Raw genomic sequence first — 21,354 nt, 5'->3', positions numbered from 1 at the left:
TTAATATACTAGCAAAATGTTATATCCATAAAATGATTTGGCTCAAAAGATTGCCCTCTTTTAAAATGTTTAAATATTCTGATTTTAAAATGTATTTAAATATCACTAAACACCTAAAACTCAATAAATGTAAATTGGAAAAACTTTTCAAATTTATTACAACCCCTTAGCAAACCTGAAGTTTTATTTTATATTATTTTTGACATGTATTGTTTGTATGTATATAAATTCTTAGTCATAGTCATGTTTGTAATAACAATGATTGACATTAAAAAAAGTATTAAGTCCTGATTATTTTGTGATTTAGCGGTGCATACACCTCAACAAATGTTCAATTAAATTAGGAAAAATCTGATGAGATGACACAGACAAAGCTTGGAGCTTTCAGGGCCCCTGGGCAGCTAACCACGTTGCCTGTTGATAATCCTTTTTTTAATGTAAAACCCACCTTGATTCTGATTCTTCAATTTCCAGCGAGGCTTATGGTGTGTGTTCTTTCATTTCAAATGGAAACACTGTCATGCTTTAATGGTTAAAACATCCTTTTGCAACAAATTGATGCATTTCTCTGAACATTTTGTATTGGTGGCGCGCGACCACGAATATAGAAGGCGGGTCTTGCGCTGTGATAGGCCGTTGCTAAGATACACTCAAGATTGACAGCGTGTCAGTTTCCGGTTCTTTCCGCTGTGCGCAGAAGTTGCTAGTCACAGGAGCCACAATGGCGTTTGTAGTCTCCTTCAGATACGGCTGTGGATGATATCAAATCCGCTAGCATCGCCCTTAATATAGGCCTGGTTGATTCCCAGAGCCATTGATAATAAACTGGAACATCTACTGCACACGAAAATACTATGATTTCTAATCATTATTGACTTTATAGGGGATAAAACTTACATTAAAGGGAACATGTAAACAGTACCAACCGGGTCAAGTTTTAATTTTGTTCGAGAAACGAGCGTCTTTTAATGAAGGCATTTGCTTGTTTCTGAATGCTAAAGACCGTTAATTCTGTGGAATAAAAACACCTTTATCTAACTTGGCACCGGACAAGGACACCTTTCACAAAGGGACATTTTTCTTTTTACGAGTCTGCTCGCTAGCAGCCGAGCACTAGCTAGCGAGTGCTAGCTTCAAATTGAGACGGAGACGACACTACAATGCTCCGATGTTTGGTTGGGGATATTTTTCATTCCCTGACTAATTCAAAGTACATACTTTACAGCACTGGAATACCACCTTGGCATTTTTCTGGTTTGACGAACTATGTCGGCGATCTCCACGGAATGAATTGGCGCTGAGGACTGGACGTGAGCGGCCTGGTGTGTTTATTTTGTGTGTTTTCTTGCCCTGTTTCTGCTTAGTAACACGTTTGGGTTTTTTTGGCATTTGGAGTAGCTACTGTTTTCCTGTGAATGAATTGCTTGGACCACCGAGGCCCAGTCGCAGGAGAGGTACCGACGCCGGCGTGAGGGATGCCTGGGTCGGACCGACACCATGGGACCAAGAGGAAGCCGGAATCTAGCGGTGTGCCACACCAGATCCAGGCCTCGACTCATACCTCTGCGGGAGACAGGACGAGCAAAGACGCCAAAGTGCAGTTAAAATCCTCAATGTCCTCTTCCTCTTCTAAACGTAAACGGCATAAATCGGCAAAACATAATCGGGATTCTTCGGCTGCACCGGGACCCGATGATTTTACCCTCTGCGATGTTGCGCCACCTGGTGTCAACGCGGTGAAGCCTCTGGTGGAGTACGATGATATCAGCTCCGACTCGGACACTTTTTCAGACCCACCGTCCTCAAGGCCTTCGGAGAGGGGGGGCGGGGACCGGCTGGAGCCCTCACCAGACTACGATAGGGACGATATTGTTAGAGAGGCCGGGAGTGAAGAGAACACGGGGCACAGACACTCCCGGAAAAAGTCAAAGGACCCTAATAAAGTTAGAGACCCTGGGAATGGTGAGCGCGGATACAAGAAAAAGAGCAGCAAAGACCGCGAGAAAGGGGTTTCTGGAAAGAGCAAGGAGAAGGCGGCCTCCTCCGGCGCTTCATCCAAGCGCCAGGTCCACCCGGAGTTCGACTCTAAACGCGGGGAGCTGATGCTCTCCGCCCAGGTACAGCCTGCAGCCAGTGTAGGTAGCACTACTTCCTCCACCTCCTCATCCCGCAGCAAGGAGAGCAGCCGCTCAGGGAAGTCTCGCAGAGACAAGCAACAGCGGAGAGAGGGCCGAGGGGAGGGCAGCCGCAGCTCCACCCAGAGGAACCGAGCCGACAGGAGCCACCGCAAGTCCTCCAAGAGCCACAAGTCAAGCCCAAAGGGCAAGTCTTCGAGTAGGGGTAGCCCCCGCAGGAAGGGCACCAGCTCTGCTCTCTCGCCCAGTCCCAGAAGAGGGGCCGGCAGCGAGAGTCCACAGGGCAGTGGCTATGGGCAGCAAGGGGATGACAGCTACTCCAGGCGGAGGGTTGCCCAGCAGAGCCCCAGCCCTTATGGGGACATGTCTCGCCACAGCAGACAGAGATCAGACAGCCCCTACGGCAGCAGGCACAGGTCCTCCAGCTATGAGAGGGACAGCAGCCCTTACTCAAGGAGACGCTCCATAAGCCCCTATGGTACCCGCAGGTCCTCCAGCACCAGCCCCATGTCTCGGTGAGTATGCTGCAGCACAGCCTTTAAAAATCTTGGAGACATATTTTGCTTACACACAGGTTTATAAGGGAAAAAGAGGCCACGGTGTGTGTTTCATGACACAGAAGACTCATTTACCCCTCATCTTTAGTAGTATTTTTGCATAGTACACATCTTGTTTTTTTCATGATCCAGGTTACTTCTTATTAGGCTATTTAATAAAAAATACGAGCAACCTACATTGTAAGTTTAAGGTCTGTTATAGACACTATAACAGACAAAAGCCTGAGGGTGAGGAAAAACAAAGATGGTGGTAGTTTCAACACAGCATGGTTTAACTTCAACCCTATTATTTTGCAGTGTAAAATGTCATTAAACCACAAGCTTTGGCTACCATGAGGAGGTGAGGGCACCAGAGTCTGGGCCTTTTACGTAATCATCACTTTTGCATCAATGATTACATATTAGTTGTACAGTAGGTGAAAGCCACTGTTCTATTCAAAACCAAAATAAAGGCACCTTTAAAACACTTAGCACCTGGTGGTGAGAACACACACTATTTTCATGTGTAATACTATTGTGCAAGTTGAAGGAACTGAGCTGCACCTTGTGAATTAAAAATGTAATTGTGCATTGGACAGATTATTAGTTGCATAAGCAGAATAATATTGACTTGAGAAGTCCGGTAATGTCTTCAAAGGTTCCTAATGTTCTTCGGTGGTGTATATCTAATGACTAGAGTAGAGTCAAAGCAAATGTGAGTCAGGAAATTAGAGAAAGGAAGAAGACGTAACACTTCAGAGTTCATCAGTCTGAGATCCAGCCTTTTCTTTGGTTTTCTTAGAGCAACTGTTGTTTGCCTTACTTATGTATACTACTTATGTCTGTTACATGATCCCATGTCTGAAGGCTCACATGGTTTTGTTTACATAATGATGTGATCAACAGCCATTTTGTTTAATGGAGGAAAGGCTTGTTTTTGTTTAGTACCTACTAATTATTTCCGAAAAGCATGGAACTTTTTTGCGCCCAATTTTCTGACATCAAGAAAATTTGTTTATGGCATTATTTATGGCATTATTTATGGCGTTAAAAAAATGTATTTCTTTACTCCAGACGTTCTGGCCGCTCCAGGAGTCGCTCCCCTCTGCACTACTCGTCTTCTCGTCGCTCTTCCTCTCGTTCCCGTAGCAAGAGGCACACTTCCTCTGTTGCAGCAGGGTCCAGCTCCCACAGCAGCCGGCCAACTAGCCGCTCCCCTCCCTCCTCCCGCTCCCTGCCACTTAACTCCAGCCTGGGAGCAGAGCTGACCCGTAGGAAGAAGGAGCGGCAAGCAGCTGAGGCGGCTGCTCGTGCTAGTGGTGGCGGTGCTTCGCCTCCTCCGCCTGCACCTAAACCTGCATCCTCCTCCTCAAGGCCCACTAAAGCCACGGCTCCTCCGCCAGAAAGAGACTCGGCAGCAGCAGAACCTCTGCCCCCGCCACCTGCACCGTTACCACAGGACACTCCCAGTGGTGAAGATCAGGTTCCTGCACCTCTACCTTTATCTTCCACCCCTTCTCCTGCACCTCCTCAGCCATCTCCTCCTGTCCCACCCATTCCAGCCACCCAAGTTCCACCGCCACCACCTCAGACAGAAACAAGTCTTCAGCCCCCAACACCCCCAACAACATCCCAGGCCAAATCGCCAGCTCCGCTTCCTACACGCAGCCCTGTCCGCCAGATGCCGCTTCACAAGACGTCAACTCTGCCTCTCCTGCCTTTACCGCCTGCACTGCTGGGAAACACTCAGGACAGGTGAGTACCCTCAACAGTGATATAGTATGTGTCACACTGGACACTAGTCTCAATGCATGCTCTTTCCTTGTTCAGTGAAAGTCATATTTTGTGGAACTTTGTCTGGCTGGGAACTTAAGAAAGCAGAAATCCTTTCATTATAACTCATGTCAAATAAGAGTTAAACATCATGACAAGTAGATTGTATCATTTCTGCCTCCTTAAGGTCCCAGTGAGAGTGTTTTTGCAGGTTGCCATACTCCCTTATTTGTTAAAGATCCCTCACTCAGAATGCTTTAGTGCAGTTAATAGCATCTCCCCTTTTTCCAAGAAATTGTTGCTCAGTAACTACAAAATCACATGTCCTTAACCTAACCCGTATTTTAATGCTTACAACTTTTCCAAAATCTCAAATACCAGGCTTGTATGCCTCAAGGCCTGCTGCTTTCTCTTCAGGTCTTGGTAACTTTGGTCAGTTAAATAATACACCTCTGAGTATCCAGCAAAAGCAACCAACTAGTTTGTTTTTTCAAGTTGTCTCTGCTTGTCACATCGTGCTCCTGCAAAACAACGAGCGTCAAAACTCATAGAGCTCAGCCATGCAAATGTAGCAACCAAATCTCTAATTGAAAACAATTTCAACTTCAAGCTGCTAAAAAGCACTCTGTCTAAACGGGCCCTTGGGTGTTAAGTTAAACATGATCATTGTCCATACGCACTAAATTTCCCTCTATGGTTAAAAACTGCTGGAAAGAATGGGAAAATTTCCAGCTTGTACACATTCTGTAGCTGCAGTTCTGCACTACCATCTTGACATGGGTCTTTTAGCATGTAGATGACATAAGAGATTTTCACAAATGAGAACTAAACTAACTAAACAGACAGTACAAGAATAGATCCGGCACAGTTGTTTCATAATAAACAGTGAGCTGGTAAAAATATGGCCGTCTGGGGTACACAGTCAAGATGTGCAGCCTTTTGAGGAACATCTGATTATCATCTGATTTTCTTTTGTCTCTGAAATCAATTAAACTTTTTTCTCAAACTCTGTGTTTTGCATCATCAGTCCAAAGAAGTCCACCCCTCCTCACAGGCTATCTAGGAAAGAGAAGGACTTTCGCAGCCGGCCATCACTCATCGACCTTCCCTTACCACCCACCCTGACTGGAATTGACCCGTCGCCCCCACAGTCGCCCATCCGCCAGGCCCCACCGCTACCCCAGGCAGTCCTTAAGAAGAGACCAAAGTCAGTGTCTTGTTATTACTCACCCACTGTCTGTCTGTCTGTCTTCCTTTCCTTAATCCCACATTAAGTCTATTCTCTTTGTCTTTTTGATGGTCCACAGGATTTGCTGCCCGCGATATGGTGAGCGCAAACATACCCAAACAGACTGGGGAAAACGCTGTGTAGATAAATTCGATATAATTGGCATCATAGGAGAAGGAACCTATGGCCAAGTGTACAAGGCCAAGGACAAAGACACCGGTAAGGGAATATTACCTCAACTTGTTGTATTCTCATGTGTTTAATGTTAACACAAGCAGGGATTGAATTCTCATTGTGTCTGGTTTTTCTAAATACTAAAAAAATATATATATTTTTTTTACATCGCAGGTGAACTGGTGGCTTTGAAGAAAGTGCGTTTGGACAATGAAAAGGAGGGTTTCCCCATCACGGCCATCAGAGAGATCAAGATCTTGCGGCAGCTCAAACACCGCAGTGTTGTCAACATGAAGGAGATCGTAACTGACAAGCAGGATGCACTCGACTTTAAAAAGGACAAAGGTAAGAGATTTGAATATAAAGTGTCAGTGCTGGGTAATGGGGGAAAAACACAGTCCTGCTCCCCTGCTGGCTCACTGAAACTTTTAGACTTGTTGTGCTTTAATTAGTGACTCACAGCAAATGTTCCCCATCAGCTGTGAACTGCAGCACGTCTGAAAGAAGGGCGGGTAAGGGTGTGGACATAGTTCAGGGCTGCAGTGATAATCACAGGATAAATGATACTATCAGAATGAATAACTCACTAATTTATTAATAAAAAAACAGGCCTATGAGAAAAGCATGTGCTTAAAAACCACAGACTTAAAAGACATAAGAACTCTCAAATGGATGTCAGTTTGGACAAAAGTGTCTGCTCAATGAAATTGTAACATTTTAAAATGTCTTCCTTCTTTACATATTTGGTACTGTCAATCAAAACTCAAGCATTTAAATGAATGTACAGTAAAGTATCAAATCATAGTCAATCTGAATAGCAAAAAGCTGTACAGAAGGGTTTGGCAAAGATTTGAAGTCATTTGAATCTTATCAGATCAACTTTAAATCAGTGTATCAGGTTTTTCTCAAAATGGACAATGTGGCAACATATCTTGTTGAAATTACTTAAAGATATCTATCTTATAGCTTTTTGTATATCAATAATCACGTTGTTGAAAAACCAGTGGTGGTGCTGCCACTTATTTGGGCGCTGCAGTTTCGCTTCAATCTACAAGAAGCAGTGTTGCTTCTTGTACATTGAAGCGAAACTGCAGCGAACCGTAGAGACGCTGTTTTGCAAACATATGAAGTTATCAATGTTGCGATAGTCATTTTTTGGCTGTATCACCCAGCTCTAATTGTTTCAGTTATATTTTTCAATGAGTTTGTTGATGCAAGGAAAATATTAGTTTGACACCATCAGAAAACATTTGTTTGAACTTGAACCATTCATAAAAAAAGAGAAGAAAATGTGGATTTGTAAATGCACATCTGCAGAAAAGCCACTAACTAGAATTGATAGAATTGCACCAGTTCGTCAGATTACTTGGCAGCAGATTAAATTTATGTAGTCAAAGCAAAGTAATTTATTCACTCCAGCTGCCTTTCTTTAAAGCTTCAGCCCACATAGAGCTGGACTGATTTACACTTTGAAATGTATATTTTGCATTGAACTGCAGCTGACTGTGCAGTTTTGACAAAGAAAAATAGTTGCACAGTTTCACTACCTGATTCAGCCCACATATTTATACACATGAACTTAAAGTCTAAAGGTCAGAGGTCGTTCCTATATACAGCTCAGACCTCTGACCTTTAGACTTTAAGTTCATGTGTATAAATATGTTTCTGATTTCTGAATATACCTTCCCTCTGTGTTTAGGTGCTTTTTACCTGGTGTTTGAGTACATGGACCACGACCTGATGGGCCTGCTGGAGTCAGGCCTGGTCCAGTTCTCCCATGAGCACGTCCGCAGCTTCATGCGCCAGCTGATGGAGGGTCTGGACTACTGCCACAAGAACAACTTCCTGCACAGAGACATCAAATGCTCCAATATACTGCTCAACAACAGGTAAGAAACACAACTCACCAGGGGTGAAATATTGCAATGCCCTTTATGTTGCATTTCATTTGCAGTCGCAGGGCCTTTTTAGCACGCGGTAGCAGCTGTTTCCATGTGGATTTTGATGCATCAGTATTGACCACAGGGTGATTTAACAACAACTTCAACAACTTCTAACATTCCTGCAGATGGTTTTAAATGCAACTATCATGTGTAAATACTGCAAACTCAAGACCAGTTGACTGCTAGCTTTAATGATTGGAAGTGTTTTGAGTAGTGCTGGACGATATGGACCAAAAGTCATATGCCAATATATTTAGGCTGAATCACGATATAGGATATATATATCCTGATATTTTTATTGCAAAGTGAGAGCAAATGTTCAGTCAAAGTCAAATATGACATGTCACAAGTAGTTTTACCAAAACTGTTTGTTTAAGTTAACATAAATACTGTATAACAACAGGGGTACCTTTTTAAAAATAAATAAATAAATCAAAGCTCCATAATGTGCACATTAAAATAAAAAAATATCTTAAATAAAATTGGCTATGAAATAAAATAGGCCAATATTTTTCTGAAATATATTTATATGAGAAAAGAATAAGGAACATTACAAAATAACTTATTATGAAAAACCCTAGTAAGGGCAACAATTATATATAAAGAAATAATTTTTTTAAACTATATCGATATATCCCATATGGTCAAAATCCATATCACATTTTAAAGTATATCGATATATCTTTTATATTGATATATCACCCAGCCCTACGTACTGGGTGCTTCAAATTACAGCATTGAAGGAGTACAGCAACAATTCTGCATCCAATCTACAAACATCAGAGGATGCAAGGGAAAGGCTAAACACGCTGTAGACACTAAGATGCTAATAAAAAGCAGCTGAAATGTGGTTTGTGGAGCATTTAGAGCCACGCTGCAGTTTGCTCTCGCTCACTGCCCTGCTACTGTACAACTGACTGTAAAAGGACACATGGAGTTTGGGCATTTGTTTCCTAAAATTGGCTGAGTTTGAACAGCCGCTTTATTGATGTGACATTCTAAAAGTTCAGTATTTAGTAGCCTGAATCAGACAAATAAATGGTTAGATTTGGATATTTCCAGTAATAGCTTATTGATATTGTTATAATGCAACATAGTTATTCAAAATAATTGTCTCATGGTTGGTTATTGTAGTTTGTAGTTGCTGTTATGGACTGCTCTTGTATAGCGCTTTTATCCGAATCGTTTTACACTACACACTGCGCACATTCACCCGTTCTCACACACACACACACACACACACACACACACACACACACACACACACACACACACACACACACACACACACACACACACACACACACACACATTCAAACTGAGGCTACCAGGGCACACTGGTGCCACCTGCCACCATTGGGAATTCATTCACACCGATGACACAGCATCAGGAGGGGTTTAGTATCTTGCTCAAGGATACTGTTATTTTTTCATGCTTGGTAGTCCTGCATCTAATCTTGGATTTTTATTGTGTTTCTTCGTACAGAGGTCAGATCAAACTGGCAGACTTTGGTTTGGCCCGGCTTTACAATTCAGAGGAAAGGTGAGACAAGAGTGTGTGTCATCAAGTAGGAGTGTCACAATTTTAATTATGCAAACAAATGAACACAACAAACTTTAATGCAATTTTTTTAAATAAAAGTTGCAATTGAATGTAATTGTGACCTTAAAGTCAATTAATTGTGACAACTCCTTCATCTCCTAGAGATATATTGTTTGCAATTTTCTTGGCTGATTCCAGTTTCTTTAAAAGTTTACCCAAATAGAGACTGTGTGTGTGTCTGTGTAAGAGAGTCTGTGTATTTATGCCTTTTTATAATTGACATCATACACAAACGTTGTTACTTTTCTTCAAGGGAAATTTAGTTGTACATTCATAATAAAAAATCGCCTTTTTAATAACTTACTTTTCTCACAGAGGGATTGAGGTTGGGATGTTTTAAAATAAAAATACAAACACAGAAAACAATATTTTCCTAATCTTTTGTGAATCAAAAACTCTACAAAGGCAATATATTTAACCTCTTAAAACCCACCAGCCTACCAGCAGGTAAGGGTAAACCAAAAAAATGTATTGTTTTTTTGTATACAACTGCAGAAACTAGAAGATGTGAACTTTAAAATTAAGCCTCATACATGCAGTTTGGACTTAAAATTCTTCTGTTATAAGCTTTGGCTCAACATTTTTTAACCTAACAAACCCCTTTCCTACTTCTAAACCTACATGTGCAGGTGTTTTTTTCCCCCTAAATAAGTAGATACATTTGTTGCAAGATGCCTTTTTAGAAACAAATTCATGAACAGGGTCAGAAAAATCGCTTTGTTTTTGCTTTATTGGGTTACTTTCTGTGACCTTTTCAGCAGGTCTTGCAACTTTGATTGGCAGAAAATCTACTTCATCGCAGACCGTTCTGCCAGTTACTGGTCGATTGGTGCATCTCTGTCATATACATATTTTTTCTGATGATTAACCCATAAGAACCCAGACCTATTTATCCTTAAAGGAAAATTATGGGGGATATACCACAGACCAATTGAACCACATAGAACACATTTATGAAAATACTACCCCTAAATGTCAAAGATCTGTGATGTGACATATATACATTACGTTGGGCGTTTATGGTAATTGTGTTCATGATATTTCTTATTTTAAAATAAATAAAATAGACACATTTTCTGCTTACAGAAACACAAATTTGCCTTTTTCTTTGCAACTTAAAATTGTGACATCAATAGTGCTGTTTAACAATACATTATTTTTAAGATTTGTTTTTAAGTAACAAATTAATAATAAATAAAAACAAATAACCATTTGCCTTTTTGTTTGATTCTCCATAACATTTATCAAAATTGTGACAGGAAATATGGTCAGAAGAAGTGAAATGCAATACAGGAGACTAGGCCTGGGACGATAACAAATTTTGCTGGACGATATATTGTCCAACAAATTATTGCCGATAAACGATATTATTGTCAACATGATAATATATCATAATAATGCACACCCTTTCAAATACAATACACTTTTATTTCTCAGTGTTTTTTACCATTGTAATTGTAATTTTAAGAACGTTTAAATATCCTAAATAAATAAAACAAACATTTTTTATTTTTTTTTTAAAAAGGGCAGCATTTATTTTGCGATGTAGCAAACTCCACTTTCTGTGAGCGCACAGCGTTTCTATTGACTTTGTCGACCAGTGTTGAATGCTGTTGAAGGCTCTGCATCTCCAGGTGCAGTTTTTTTCCCCAGCTGGGAAAACTGGGTCGGGTGGTTCTGCCTTAGATGGGCATGCAAGTTTGTTGTGGTGGCTTTTTTTGTTGCCACCACTTTTGAACAAATTCGGCATACAGGCTCGTCCGTGTGTTGATGGGCTCACCTTTTTCATTCGGTTTGAAACCGACATATTCCCACACCGGGGCTGTGGCATTTGGCTTTGCAATCATCTTTTTTCCTGGCGTGGCTCCGCACGAGGCTCACCTGCTGCACTCTGTGTGTAGCCAATGCTAGCGGCCCAGCCTTCCCCACAGAGACAAAGAGACTGGATGACTGACAGGAGGGTTCACTCCGCTCATTCTGCTATGGAACAAAAGCGCCCAGGTGCTGAGATCGAGCACAGAGTGAACCCTCTTGTCATCCAGCCTGCTTGGAGGCAACAGACGAGGAAAACAAACACGCAGGCGCATGGCGATATATCGAGGCCGGCAAAATTATTGAGTTCATTTAATTTATCGTGCGATTAATTGATTTATTGATTATCGGCCCAGGCCTACAGGAGACCCTATTAATGGGTTAGACTTGTTACATGGGTTTAATCTTAGATTCTAGAAGATTTAAAGTGTTTGTTACAGGGGTGTCACCATGGGTTCTTATGGGTTAAAAGTCTTTATGATGATTGAAGCAGTAATTCAATTATGAGCAAGATTTCCTCTTCATTTACACTGACTCTCCACTAGATGGTGCTGTCTGTCACATTGTTGTCCTTCAGAGAGATCACACTTAGTGAGAGCTGAAATGTTAGTGTTTGGGCTCTCTGGAGGGTACAGACGCTCAATGAATATTTACTGAGTCTCACCGTCCTCTCTCTTTTTTTGCTCCCAGTCGGCCATACACTAATAAAGTAATCACACTATGGTACCGCCCGCCTGAACTCCTGCTGGGAGAGGAGAGATACTCTCCAGCCATCGACGTATGGAGCTGTGGGTGAGTACAACAATGTCATGTCAGCAAATCACTCTGTTCATTTCCTTTTTCCCATGCATGTACTTCTCCATTCCCTAATTTTTCTCATGTAATGTGGACTTCATGAAACTTAGACTGATGTTTTGTTGAATATGGCAGTTATAATTATTTATATCACATTTCTTTGGAAAATAAGCTTTAAATCTGACATTTTTATCCCCATATCACCTTATTTATCCATAAGCAGTAAATGAGAAAACACCAAAGCTGCATTAGGGGTGTTTCCATTACAGTCCAATACCTGGAATGAGGCGGGTCTCACTCGCCGAAACGCCCCTAATTTGAATATGAGCCGTCTGGAGCGATCTTTTGACCGGACTTTTTTTGGCCCTTGGTCGTTTTTCTCCCCTGAGAAAAGCCTGCTTGCTGATCGGATAGAACGCTAAGCAGGAGTAGTGAGTAGTCACAAGCGACAATAAACATAAACCCCTTTCATAGTGTGGTCCCGCAAATCCCCGCTATGTGCTAGCTTGTCGCTTAGGGCGTTCACAGTGATCTCACAAAGGCATGATTTTCTGCCCTTTCATAGTGCAGTCTGGCGTTGTGGAATGAGGTGCACAGTAGCATAGTGCTAATAGGCTAACAGTTAGCTCTGTAGCAGTACAGTGTGTATGTGCTAACAGGCTAACAGTTAGCTCTGTAGCAGTACAGTGTGTATGTGCTAACAGGCTAACAGTTAGCTCTGTAGCAGTACAGTGTGTATGTGCGAACAGGCTAACAGTTAGCTCTGTAGCAGTACAGTGTGTATGTGCTAACAGGCTAACAGTTAGCTCTGTAGCAGTACAGTGTGTATGTGCTAACAGGCTAACAGTTAGCTCTGTAGCAGTATAGTGTGTATATGCTGCTGCTGCAGGAGGTGTTAGCTTAGCGATCTCTGTTTACAACAAGCGCTGGACACTCTGTGCACAGTTAGCGATGCCGGTTAATTCACGATCAGCAGCGGACACTTTGTGTACAGTTAGCATGCCTGTTTGTTTATAATCTGTGGTGATGCTGTGCAAAAATGTGCCATGCTGGTTTATTTATGATCAACCGCTTCGCGGCAGACATTGCTCAGTCAGTTGTGAGATGCTTGATCTTCCTTTGACCTACTGCTGAATTCTAACTTTAATAATGGCAGGTGACTATTTTATGCAAATAGTTTGTTGTTTTCTTTAGAAGTACGTAAGAAAGCTTTAACTCTGAACTACTTTTTTGTCTTTTTAAAGAGGAAAAATCTTTCAGGAAAGAAGTGTAGTATTAGAAATGTATCTGAATAAGTAAGATATGGTCGGATTATTTTGCCACAGCCACGATCATCCTTTCTAACAGAGGTTCTGGCAGACATTTTCACTTTAATAGTGACTTTAAACCCAATTGAAGCTTGATGAATGGGAGTGTACATTTTCTTACCACCTCTTCTTCTTCTTCTCTGTCATGGCTCAGGTGTATTCTGGGAGAGCTCTTTACCAAGAAGCCCATCTTCCAGGCTAACCAGGAGCTTCTACAGCTGGAGCTCATCAGGTAGGCGAGCTTTCCTAAACACAACACCTCAGAAATAACCTCTGCTGCAACTTTCAAACCCCAGTTTATCTGTTTCTTTACCACTAAGTCCATCTTTCCCTTTCTCTGTGATTTCCCTCAGCCGTCTGTGTGGGAGTCCCTGTCCTGCAGTCTGGCCTGATGTCATTAAACTTCCCCTCTTCAACACCATGAAACCCAAAAAGCAGTACAGAAGGAGACTGCGGGAGGAGTTTGCCTTGTACGTAACCATGGCGAGCTTCCCAAGAATAGCCGTGAGCAACCTTTCGTTTGTTTCTGCAGTTGAAAACATCTCTCTTCTTCTTCTGCACAGTTTACCTACTCCTGCCCTGGACCTGCTGGACCGAATGCTGACCCTCGACCCTGCACGCCGCTGCACATCAGAGGACGCTCTTGCCAGTGACTTTCTGAGTAACGTTGAGCCCAGCAAGATGCCGCCGCCAGAGTCAGTAGCCCATGGCCCCACTTTCATCTATACACTATTTTATTTATTTGTATATATAGATATATATATATTAGGGGTGTGCCATATCGTATCGTTCACGATAATACCGGTATATTTTTTTTATGGGTAAAAAAAAAGCATATCACGATATTGGCAACATGCCCTACTTCTTGACATAGTGGTGTAAGGATTTCCTATTAATTACCTAGACCAGAGTCTCTTGTGCTGCTCTAACGTCACATTTCAAGCTACTGAAAGTATATCTACACTATTCATAACATAAAGTTATTTTGCGTTGTGCTCAACAGAGTGTCTGTCACCCGTCAGTCAGTCTAAACCCCGACCCACCTCTCTGTCCTCCTCCAAGACATGCGCACGCATTCACACACACGCACTGAATATACCGAGCTGCCCTCCCACTGCGCTTCAAAGCAAGCACCTACCTGTCTGTAATGTATCAGTCCTGTCCCCTCTCTCTCTCTGTGCGTCTGCGGGTGCGTGAGCCGATCTAAATACTATCAACCTGTCCTGTCAGAGGTCCAAACGGTCCAAACACACTGTTGCATTGTGCCGTTCGTTAGCCGCGAGCTAACATTAGCTAACAATTAAAGTTGTTTTAATCACAAAAAGCTACTATTACTTCCTGTCGCTTCACAAATGCAGCTTTCAAAATAAGAGCACAGAATCCACCACAGAAATTACAAGAAGACTGTCAAAATAAGATGCCTTAAATAAAACATAGAAGAACCTTTATTCTCCTTTACAATAATTAATTAAAATAGGCAATGATGTGTTTGTGAGGTGTTTGCTCACATTTAGCTCTCAAAGTGGACGAGATTGATCACATTGTACTATAAAATGTACAAAATTTTCTCCCAGGGGGCCCCAGACCCCCTAGAAGGTTATTTTTTATTACTATTCACTAATACTCAAGTAAGTAATTATTTTTGTATTTGGCAACTGTTGAGATTTGCAATTTACACTACATTTAGATTTATGATTGATTTTTATTTTGTTGTACAATTTTTATTTATTTATACGGACTAAAAAATAATTTTCTATATATTTTTCAGTATTTTTGATATCGTCAAGAATATCGTTATTGCGATAATACTCTGAAATATCGTGATAATCTTTTAGGGCCATATCGCCCACCCCTAATATATATATATATATGTGTGTGTGTGTGTGAGTGTATATATGTGTGTGTGTGAGTGTATATATATGTGTGTGTGAGTATATACATATATATATATATATATATATATATATATATATATATATATATATATATGTGTGTGTGTATATATACTCACACACACACATATATATGTGTGTATATATGTTTTTATATATGTATATCTTTATATGTGTGTGTCTATAATTAGATTTTTTGTCTTGTGAAAAATATTGGAGAAATGTATATATAATGCCCACAGTGAATACTTTTTGTTGTTTATATATCTCATTCAAGCTAACTCTATAGTTTTATTTGGTTGCTCACTGATTTGTAATTAATGTTTGTGCTATAATAATTTCTTCTACCTCCTGGCTGCGTCTCCAGTCTTCCTCATCATCAGGACTGTCATGAGCTGTGGAGTAAGAAGAGACGGCGTGCACGTCAGAGCGGGGTGCCCGAGGATGTGCCTGTGCCCAAAGTGCCCCGTAAGGACACGACTGGGACCTCTGGAGGAGAGAACAGTCGGGCTCACAGCAGCCCGGCCGGAGCCCCGCCGCCTCCACCAGGAAAACCGCCCGCCACTGTCAACTTAGAGAGTGAGTTGTCAGGTAACAGCTGCCACTTAAAAGCATTTGAGTAGAATCACACATGAACATGAGATATATTTGTATGAAATGTTTCAGGACAACACGACTACAGGAGAGCTGCTTCATAGCAGTGTTTCCTGATTGTCCTTTTATTGTTGTACTTATTGTTACCTAGAGCAGCTGTTCTCAACCTTGGGGTCGGGACCCCAATTGGGGTCGCGAGATGATTTCTGGGGGTCGCCAAATCATTTTGGAAGTCGGCTCTGTCTCCACAGTGTTAAAGTGTTAATGTGTTTTAGTCTTTTTTTGGTCATTTTGTGTTCTTTTTAGTAATTTTGTGTCTTTCTTTAGTCATTTTGTGTCTTGTTTTTGTCATTTTGTGTCTTTTTTTTGGTCATTTTGTTTCCTTTTTGGTCAATTTGTGTCTTTTTTTGGTCATTTTGTGTCTTTTTTCATCATTTTGTGTCTTTTTTTGGTCATTTTGTGTCTTTTTTGGTCATTTTGTGTCTTTTCTGGTCATGTTGTGTCTTTTTTGGTCATTTGTTTACTCTTTTTGGTCATTTTGTTTCTTTTTTGGGTGATCTGAATTGTGCGTGTGCGTGAGTTGCGGTCGCGGACAACATGCATGTTAAATTGGGGGTCGCGACTCAAAAAGGTTGAGAACTACTGACCTAGAGTACAGTATGCTGACATACAGCTGCATGGCTGTCAAATGAAAGAAATATAGGCCTGGGTGTCTGTGGCCCTCAATGTTTTAATAATCAGACCGTAAAACATTTTTTTTAGAAATTCATAGGAGTGATCACTCCTGTGACATGTACGCAGCGAGAGAGAAGAGGGAGAGACGCTGTGGTGAGAGATTACTCTGAGCAGCAAGATGTAACGTCAGACAACCAGGTCTCTCAACCCCACATGCCTCCTAACTATAGCAGAAAACTGTACATTTATGTTTAAACATGTCAAAAGTCCTGATAGCAAGGTGAGAACCAGCACTATTTTTGGAAATGTCCACCGAAAATGCCCTTATTTGTAACTCCTCAAAAAGGAGATAACGGTGCACATTAAAGTTGCAACCAAAAAGTTCAAAATCTCACTTTCCATTGAGCTAAAAAGCAGTTTAATGTGAATGAAAGACCAAAACCCACAGAAAAAGCTTAATGCTTAAAAAACACTAGTCGAATGATGTTGAAGAAATGTGCATGGACCTTTCTGGTGCATGGTATTGAATTTTCATATTTTGAATTCTGGTTGCCTGACTGTGTGCAGGCCTGGAGGTTGCGGCAGAGCAGCTGAATAAGTCGGAGCTGGCGGTGCTGCTGAACCTCCTGCAGGGCCAGACGGACCTCAGCCTACCCCAGGTGGCCCAGCTCCTCAACCTCCCCAACCCAGAGACTCTCAGCCAGTCGTTGTCTGCCCTCAGCGAGGCCTCTGACCACCAGGGGGCTCCAGAGGACCAGGCCCAGTCTGCTGCCAGGTCCCAGCCCCCAGAGCCGACTCCTGAGCCCCAGGAACTCTCGCCGACGTCCGGAGACCCGCCCCTCAGCCAGGAAGACCAGGCCAACCTGCTGGCTCTCATTTTGGGCCACATCATCAAGCCACAAACCGAGGAGCAAGGCGATGAAAGCAATGGCATCCAATCAGAGGAGGCACTAATGCGTGATTCATCTGCCTCTACTACTGATCACAAGGGCAAGTCCGGGTTTAGTCTCTAGAGGGGGGGCAGGGTCAGGTGAAAGCACCGGGGACTGAGGAGAGCATGGCAGAGAACACACAAACTGACTGAGTTTTGAGTTCTTAAAACTCCTGTATACTTTATCAAGTTAATAAAACTTAAGACTACCTGATGAAATCAACAAAATTATCAATTAACCAAATAAATTGGGCCATCAGACTCCTTCCTCCATCCCCCATATTCCTCAAACACACTTTTGAACACACACACACCTCACATATTGAAAAATGCAGTACCTCGCAACTTCGTCGTCATGTGACCCTGGTAAGCAGGCAAAGGTTTGGTGCACACGGACATCTCTCACTGGTGTACTCAATAAACCAGAAGAAAAGTTTAGTGTTATTCCTCTAAGTGAGAAGAAAAGGTTCACACTGTGTTTCCTTCCACATTTCTACCACGTCCTTGTTTTGTTTTTTTCTCACAGTCTTTGTTTTTCTGTATCTGTCCCATCTCCACACGTGTTCTCACGCTCATTTTCATTCTAAAGCAGGTGTCATGGATTCTTCATGGGAAGCAATGTTGCTTTCAACAGTCTGTAATGTCAGCCTTTTTATGAAGAACGTCTAATAAATTATCAAGTGGAAATAAAAGTTTTGAATCTTTAGATCTCACCTGCATGTGTTTCTTTTAACTTTTATTTGTCACACTTTTTTTTTTCGTTTTGTTTTAAACTGTTCATCTTGATGCAGATATTAACTCAAGAATGTGATTAGCAAGTTGAATAAAACTATTGACTGTGCTTCTGACACTGGAATGGTAACAGTCCTGTTTTCTTCTGGTTATTTCTCCTGTCAAGGCTGCTGAAACCCTTACCACCGTGGTTTGCCTTGCACTGCTGTAGATTTAAAAAAACAAAACAAACTAAACCTGGTTAGTTTTCTTGTCCTGACCTTTACAATACTTAAAATTCTCCAACACAAGTCAGTCTCTGTCCATTCAGCTGTACATGCCCTTCCATAATCTTTTCTCACCAGCTCTTGCTGTTTTAAGGCGTTTGTTTGGAGGAAAGACAAATACAGATGAATCTGTTTTGCATACAGTAATGGAATTTTTTCTTTGACCCATAGCGAATAAATGAAATGTTTGAATATATTTAATAAACATGTTTAAACCGCAATCCCTAGTCATGTAAAAATAAAAGCTGTTTTTACTATTTTCAACACTGAGATTTACAATATCTGAATAGGTGCGTAGTTTGATGTCTGAATATTTTTCATATTTTTTGTTCCACATTGAAGTCTGTAGGTGAGAAAAGCTAACTTTATTGCATTAGCACTGACCTTTTTGTGAAGATACTTAGAGTGCTCTGCTCTCCCTCTTGTGGTGAAGGTAGGAATGTCAACATTGTGTAACTCCATGTCGAGCCCATTTAAAAAAAAAAAAACCTTTTTAATTTCCCTAAATTACAAATAAAATACTAATGTTTTATTGTAGATAATCCACTTGAAAGTCAAACATAAATGCCAAATATGCCTCGATACCTAACGTTTTGTCCTCTTTCCTGTCCTGTCCCCCTTCAGATGGTGCATCATCAAGAAAGAAACCACTCGGGGCCAAACTGGTGCCTCCATCTGGTGATCAGCGTCCACCCTCTCCGCCCGGGCCACCTCCATCAGCTCTCCTGAATGCCCAGCAGGCCGGCTCTGAAACCCAACCCAGCCAGGACATCAGCCCCGCCGTGGCAGCCGCCTTGCTCCAGCTCATTTCCCGGCAGGACTCTGAAGCCGGGGCCTCTCAGCGCAGCAAGGAGCCGTCTCCTGCCGCAGACGCTCTGGCCCGGGGAAAGCCTCCTCCGCCCTGGGCTGCAGCCTCTCCGCCTAAACCTTCAGCTGCAGCTGAGGCCCCAGCAGGACTGGGGACTGCTGCTCCTACCACTGCAGCACAGTTCCCCAAAGACCAGGACCTCCGCTTTTCCCACGGAGCTGCCCGCTGACCCTCAATCCCCCCGATGAGGCAGACCTCGGCACCTTGGGACAGCTGCAGCGATCCAGGCCTGAAGGGAATGGCAGCGGGACACCTACACTTTATGACTTTCTGGACCATGAGCAGGTAGCTTAAGTTAAATAAAGATTTTGAATGTCTGAAAGAAAGAGATTTTTCAGGTCGTGAGCATTTCTGCCCTGTAAACAGGCTGAAAGGTTGTAATGGAGGGAGTGTTGGGACCTGGTCTGACCTTTAACCATCCATTTAGGGACGCCTGCGATCCTTTTTGCTCTTTCCTGTATACTGAAGGTCCTGACTTGAATGAAGTTAAGCTTCCAAATTGAGTGCCATGCAGCTGACACTCAACTTAGAAAGCGGCTGTGATCTTTTTTTTTCGTGTCTTTCTTTCCAAAACAAATGATTGTCATGTCCACTGCAGTGCCCACTTGTAACAAAGGTTTGGGAGGATGAGGTTGCTATCGTCCAGTCTGTGACAAAGTGAAGCTAAAATACTGTGTGTGGGTATGTGTGAGCACACTGATAAGAACACTGGAGGACCATGAGTTTCCCGTTGAACCTTACATGCTGGCTCGCTCCCCTGTTTGCAGCCTTGTGCCTCCTTCGTGACCCCGGCGACCCCTGAATGATCTCAGCCTAGTGGGGAAGTTTGGGTTAAGTTTCTGCAGTGTGCATCTGCAGGAAAATTTGTTTTATTTTCACCCAAAATATTCTCTCCGTCATCAACTCAGAAGAATTGCAACGTGTTCTCAGCCCACATGAAGACTTCCTCACCTTTACGTACAGCAAACCTCTATGTCCCAACAAGCTTAAGCCTGTAGTACTCACTTTCCTGTATCAAATAGGGATTAAACCACTACATTACGACGGACTGCTCCATAATACACACGCTCTTATGCTCGTTAAAGTATACAGCTAGAAACATTTAAATATATATACACACACATGCACAGAAACAGATCCGGCTTTTCCTCGTGGGCTGCGAAAGCCTCGTCTTAATATGTCGTCGCCTCCCAACGTGTGCAACAAAAGTTCTTCTTCTTTTTGGGTGCAGTTATTTTTACATAAAGAGAAAGATACATGCTTAAAAAAACGATGGTCCATGTTTTGTTTTTTTTGCTTTGGAAAAGGAAAGGGAGGATAAAATGGTTTCATGTGTCTGTAAAAAGCGAAAAAAATATTTTGTAATATGAGTTTTCTTGGTTAAGTTTATTAAAGGAAGTAATGCGACCAGTTGAAATGTCTCTGCTGGTATCTCTGAATGTTTCCCTAGAGTGGCCACTAGATGGTAGACATTCACTCAACCTGCAGGAAGTCCTCACAGTCGAGCCTCGGCAAAACCTCATCAAGTTGAGAATGGCAGTATGGGCCAAGTTACACACCAGGGACTATTCACAAACACACAGAGAGCTCCTAACTTCACCCTAAACATTTCTAGTGAAGGATCTCTGCTTAGGATTGATTTAGGGAAATTCTAAGTGCAATAAAGGGGAGGTGACTCACTCTGTTCATATAATGGTGTGATTTAAATTTTTTAATTTCTTGGTGATAATGGGCATAAATTAAACAGTTAAATCAATACGCCTAATCATAGAATTTAGTCTGTTTTAAGACAGTTATTATGATTACTATTTATATATAAAACATCTGTTGAATACATTTATCCGCCATACTTTTACAAAAGTAGCCCACCAGATGTTTGGAAACAGCCATACTTGTGCTGTAGCCCATTTACATTCCTATAGTTGTTATATTAGTGTCATTAAGTACCGAATCTGATATCACAGCCATCACTGTTGCATTTTTACAGTATAAATAGATATTTTTTGTGATGTCTTTCATTTCTGGACGTATTGCTTTGGGTAGGAGATGTGAGCGTATCTCTGAGATTGATAACAGTGTATCAGTAAAAA

At 41.9% G+C, this 21,354-nt stretch overlaps 1 protein-coding gene across 2 annotated transcripts; it reads left to right on the top strand.

The window, feature by feature from the left end:
• Positions 1 to 487: 487 nt before the first annotated feature.
• cdk12 (cyclin dependent kinase 12) lies at positions 488 to 19,571 on the top strand. Of its 2 annotated transcripts, none has more exons than XM_059348883.1 (14): positions 488 to 2,650; positions 3,746 to 4,426; positions 5,472 to 5,651; positions 5,752 to 5,891; positions 6,021 to 6,191; positions 7,546 to 7,735; positions 9,276 to 9,332; positions 11,895 to 11,996; positions 13,461 to 13,538; positions 13,660 to 13,776; positions 13,870 to 14,001; positions 15,566 to 15,777; positions 17,035 to 17,457; positions 19,021 to 19,571. In XM_059348883.1, the coding sequence occupies exons 1-14, from the start codon at positions 1,476 to 1,478 to the stop codon at positions 19,431 to 19,433; spliced, it is 4,071 nt and encodes a 1,356-aa protein (XP_059204866.1). In that variant the 5' UTR covers positions 488 to 1,475; the 3' UTR covers positions 19,434 to 19,571. The 2 variants fall into 2 exon arrangements, with proteins under 2 accessions (XP_059204866.1, XP_059204865.1); XM_059348882.1 differs by having other exon boundaries at positions 489 to 2,650; positions 15,566 to 15,789.
• The last annotated feature ends 1,783 nt before the right edge of the window (positions 19,572 to 21,354 follow it).

The sequence above is a fragment of the Centropristis striata genome, chromosome 13 (assembly GCF_030273125.1).
Source record: "Centropristis striata isolate RG_2023a ecotype Rhode Island chromosome 13, C.striata_1.0, whole genome shotgun sequence".
Classification (NCBI taxonomy): Eukaryota; Metazoa; Chordata; class Actinopteri; order Perciformes; family Serranidae; genus Centropristis; species Centropristis striata.
Note: the sequence above shows the minus strand (reverse complement) of the source record. Positions and strands in the feature narration are given on the sequence as shown.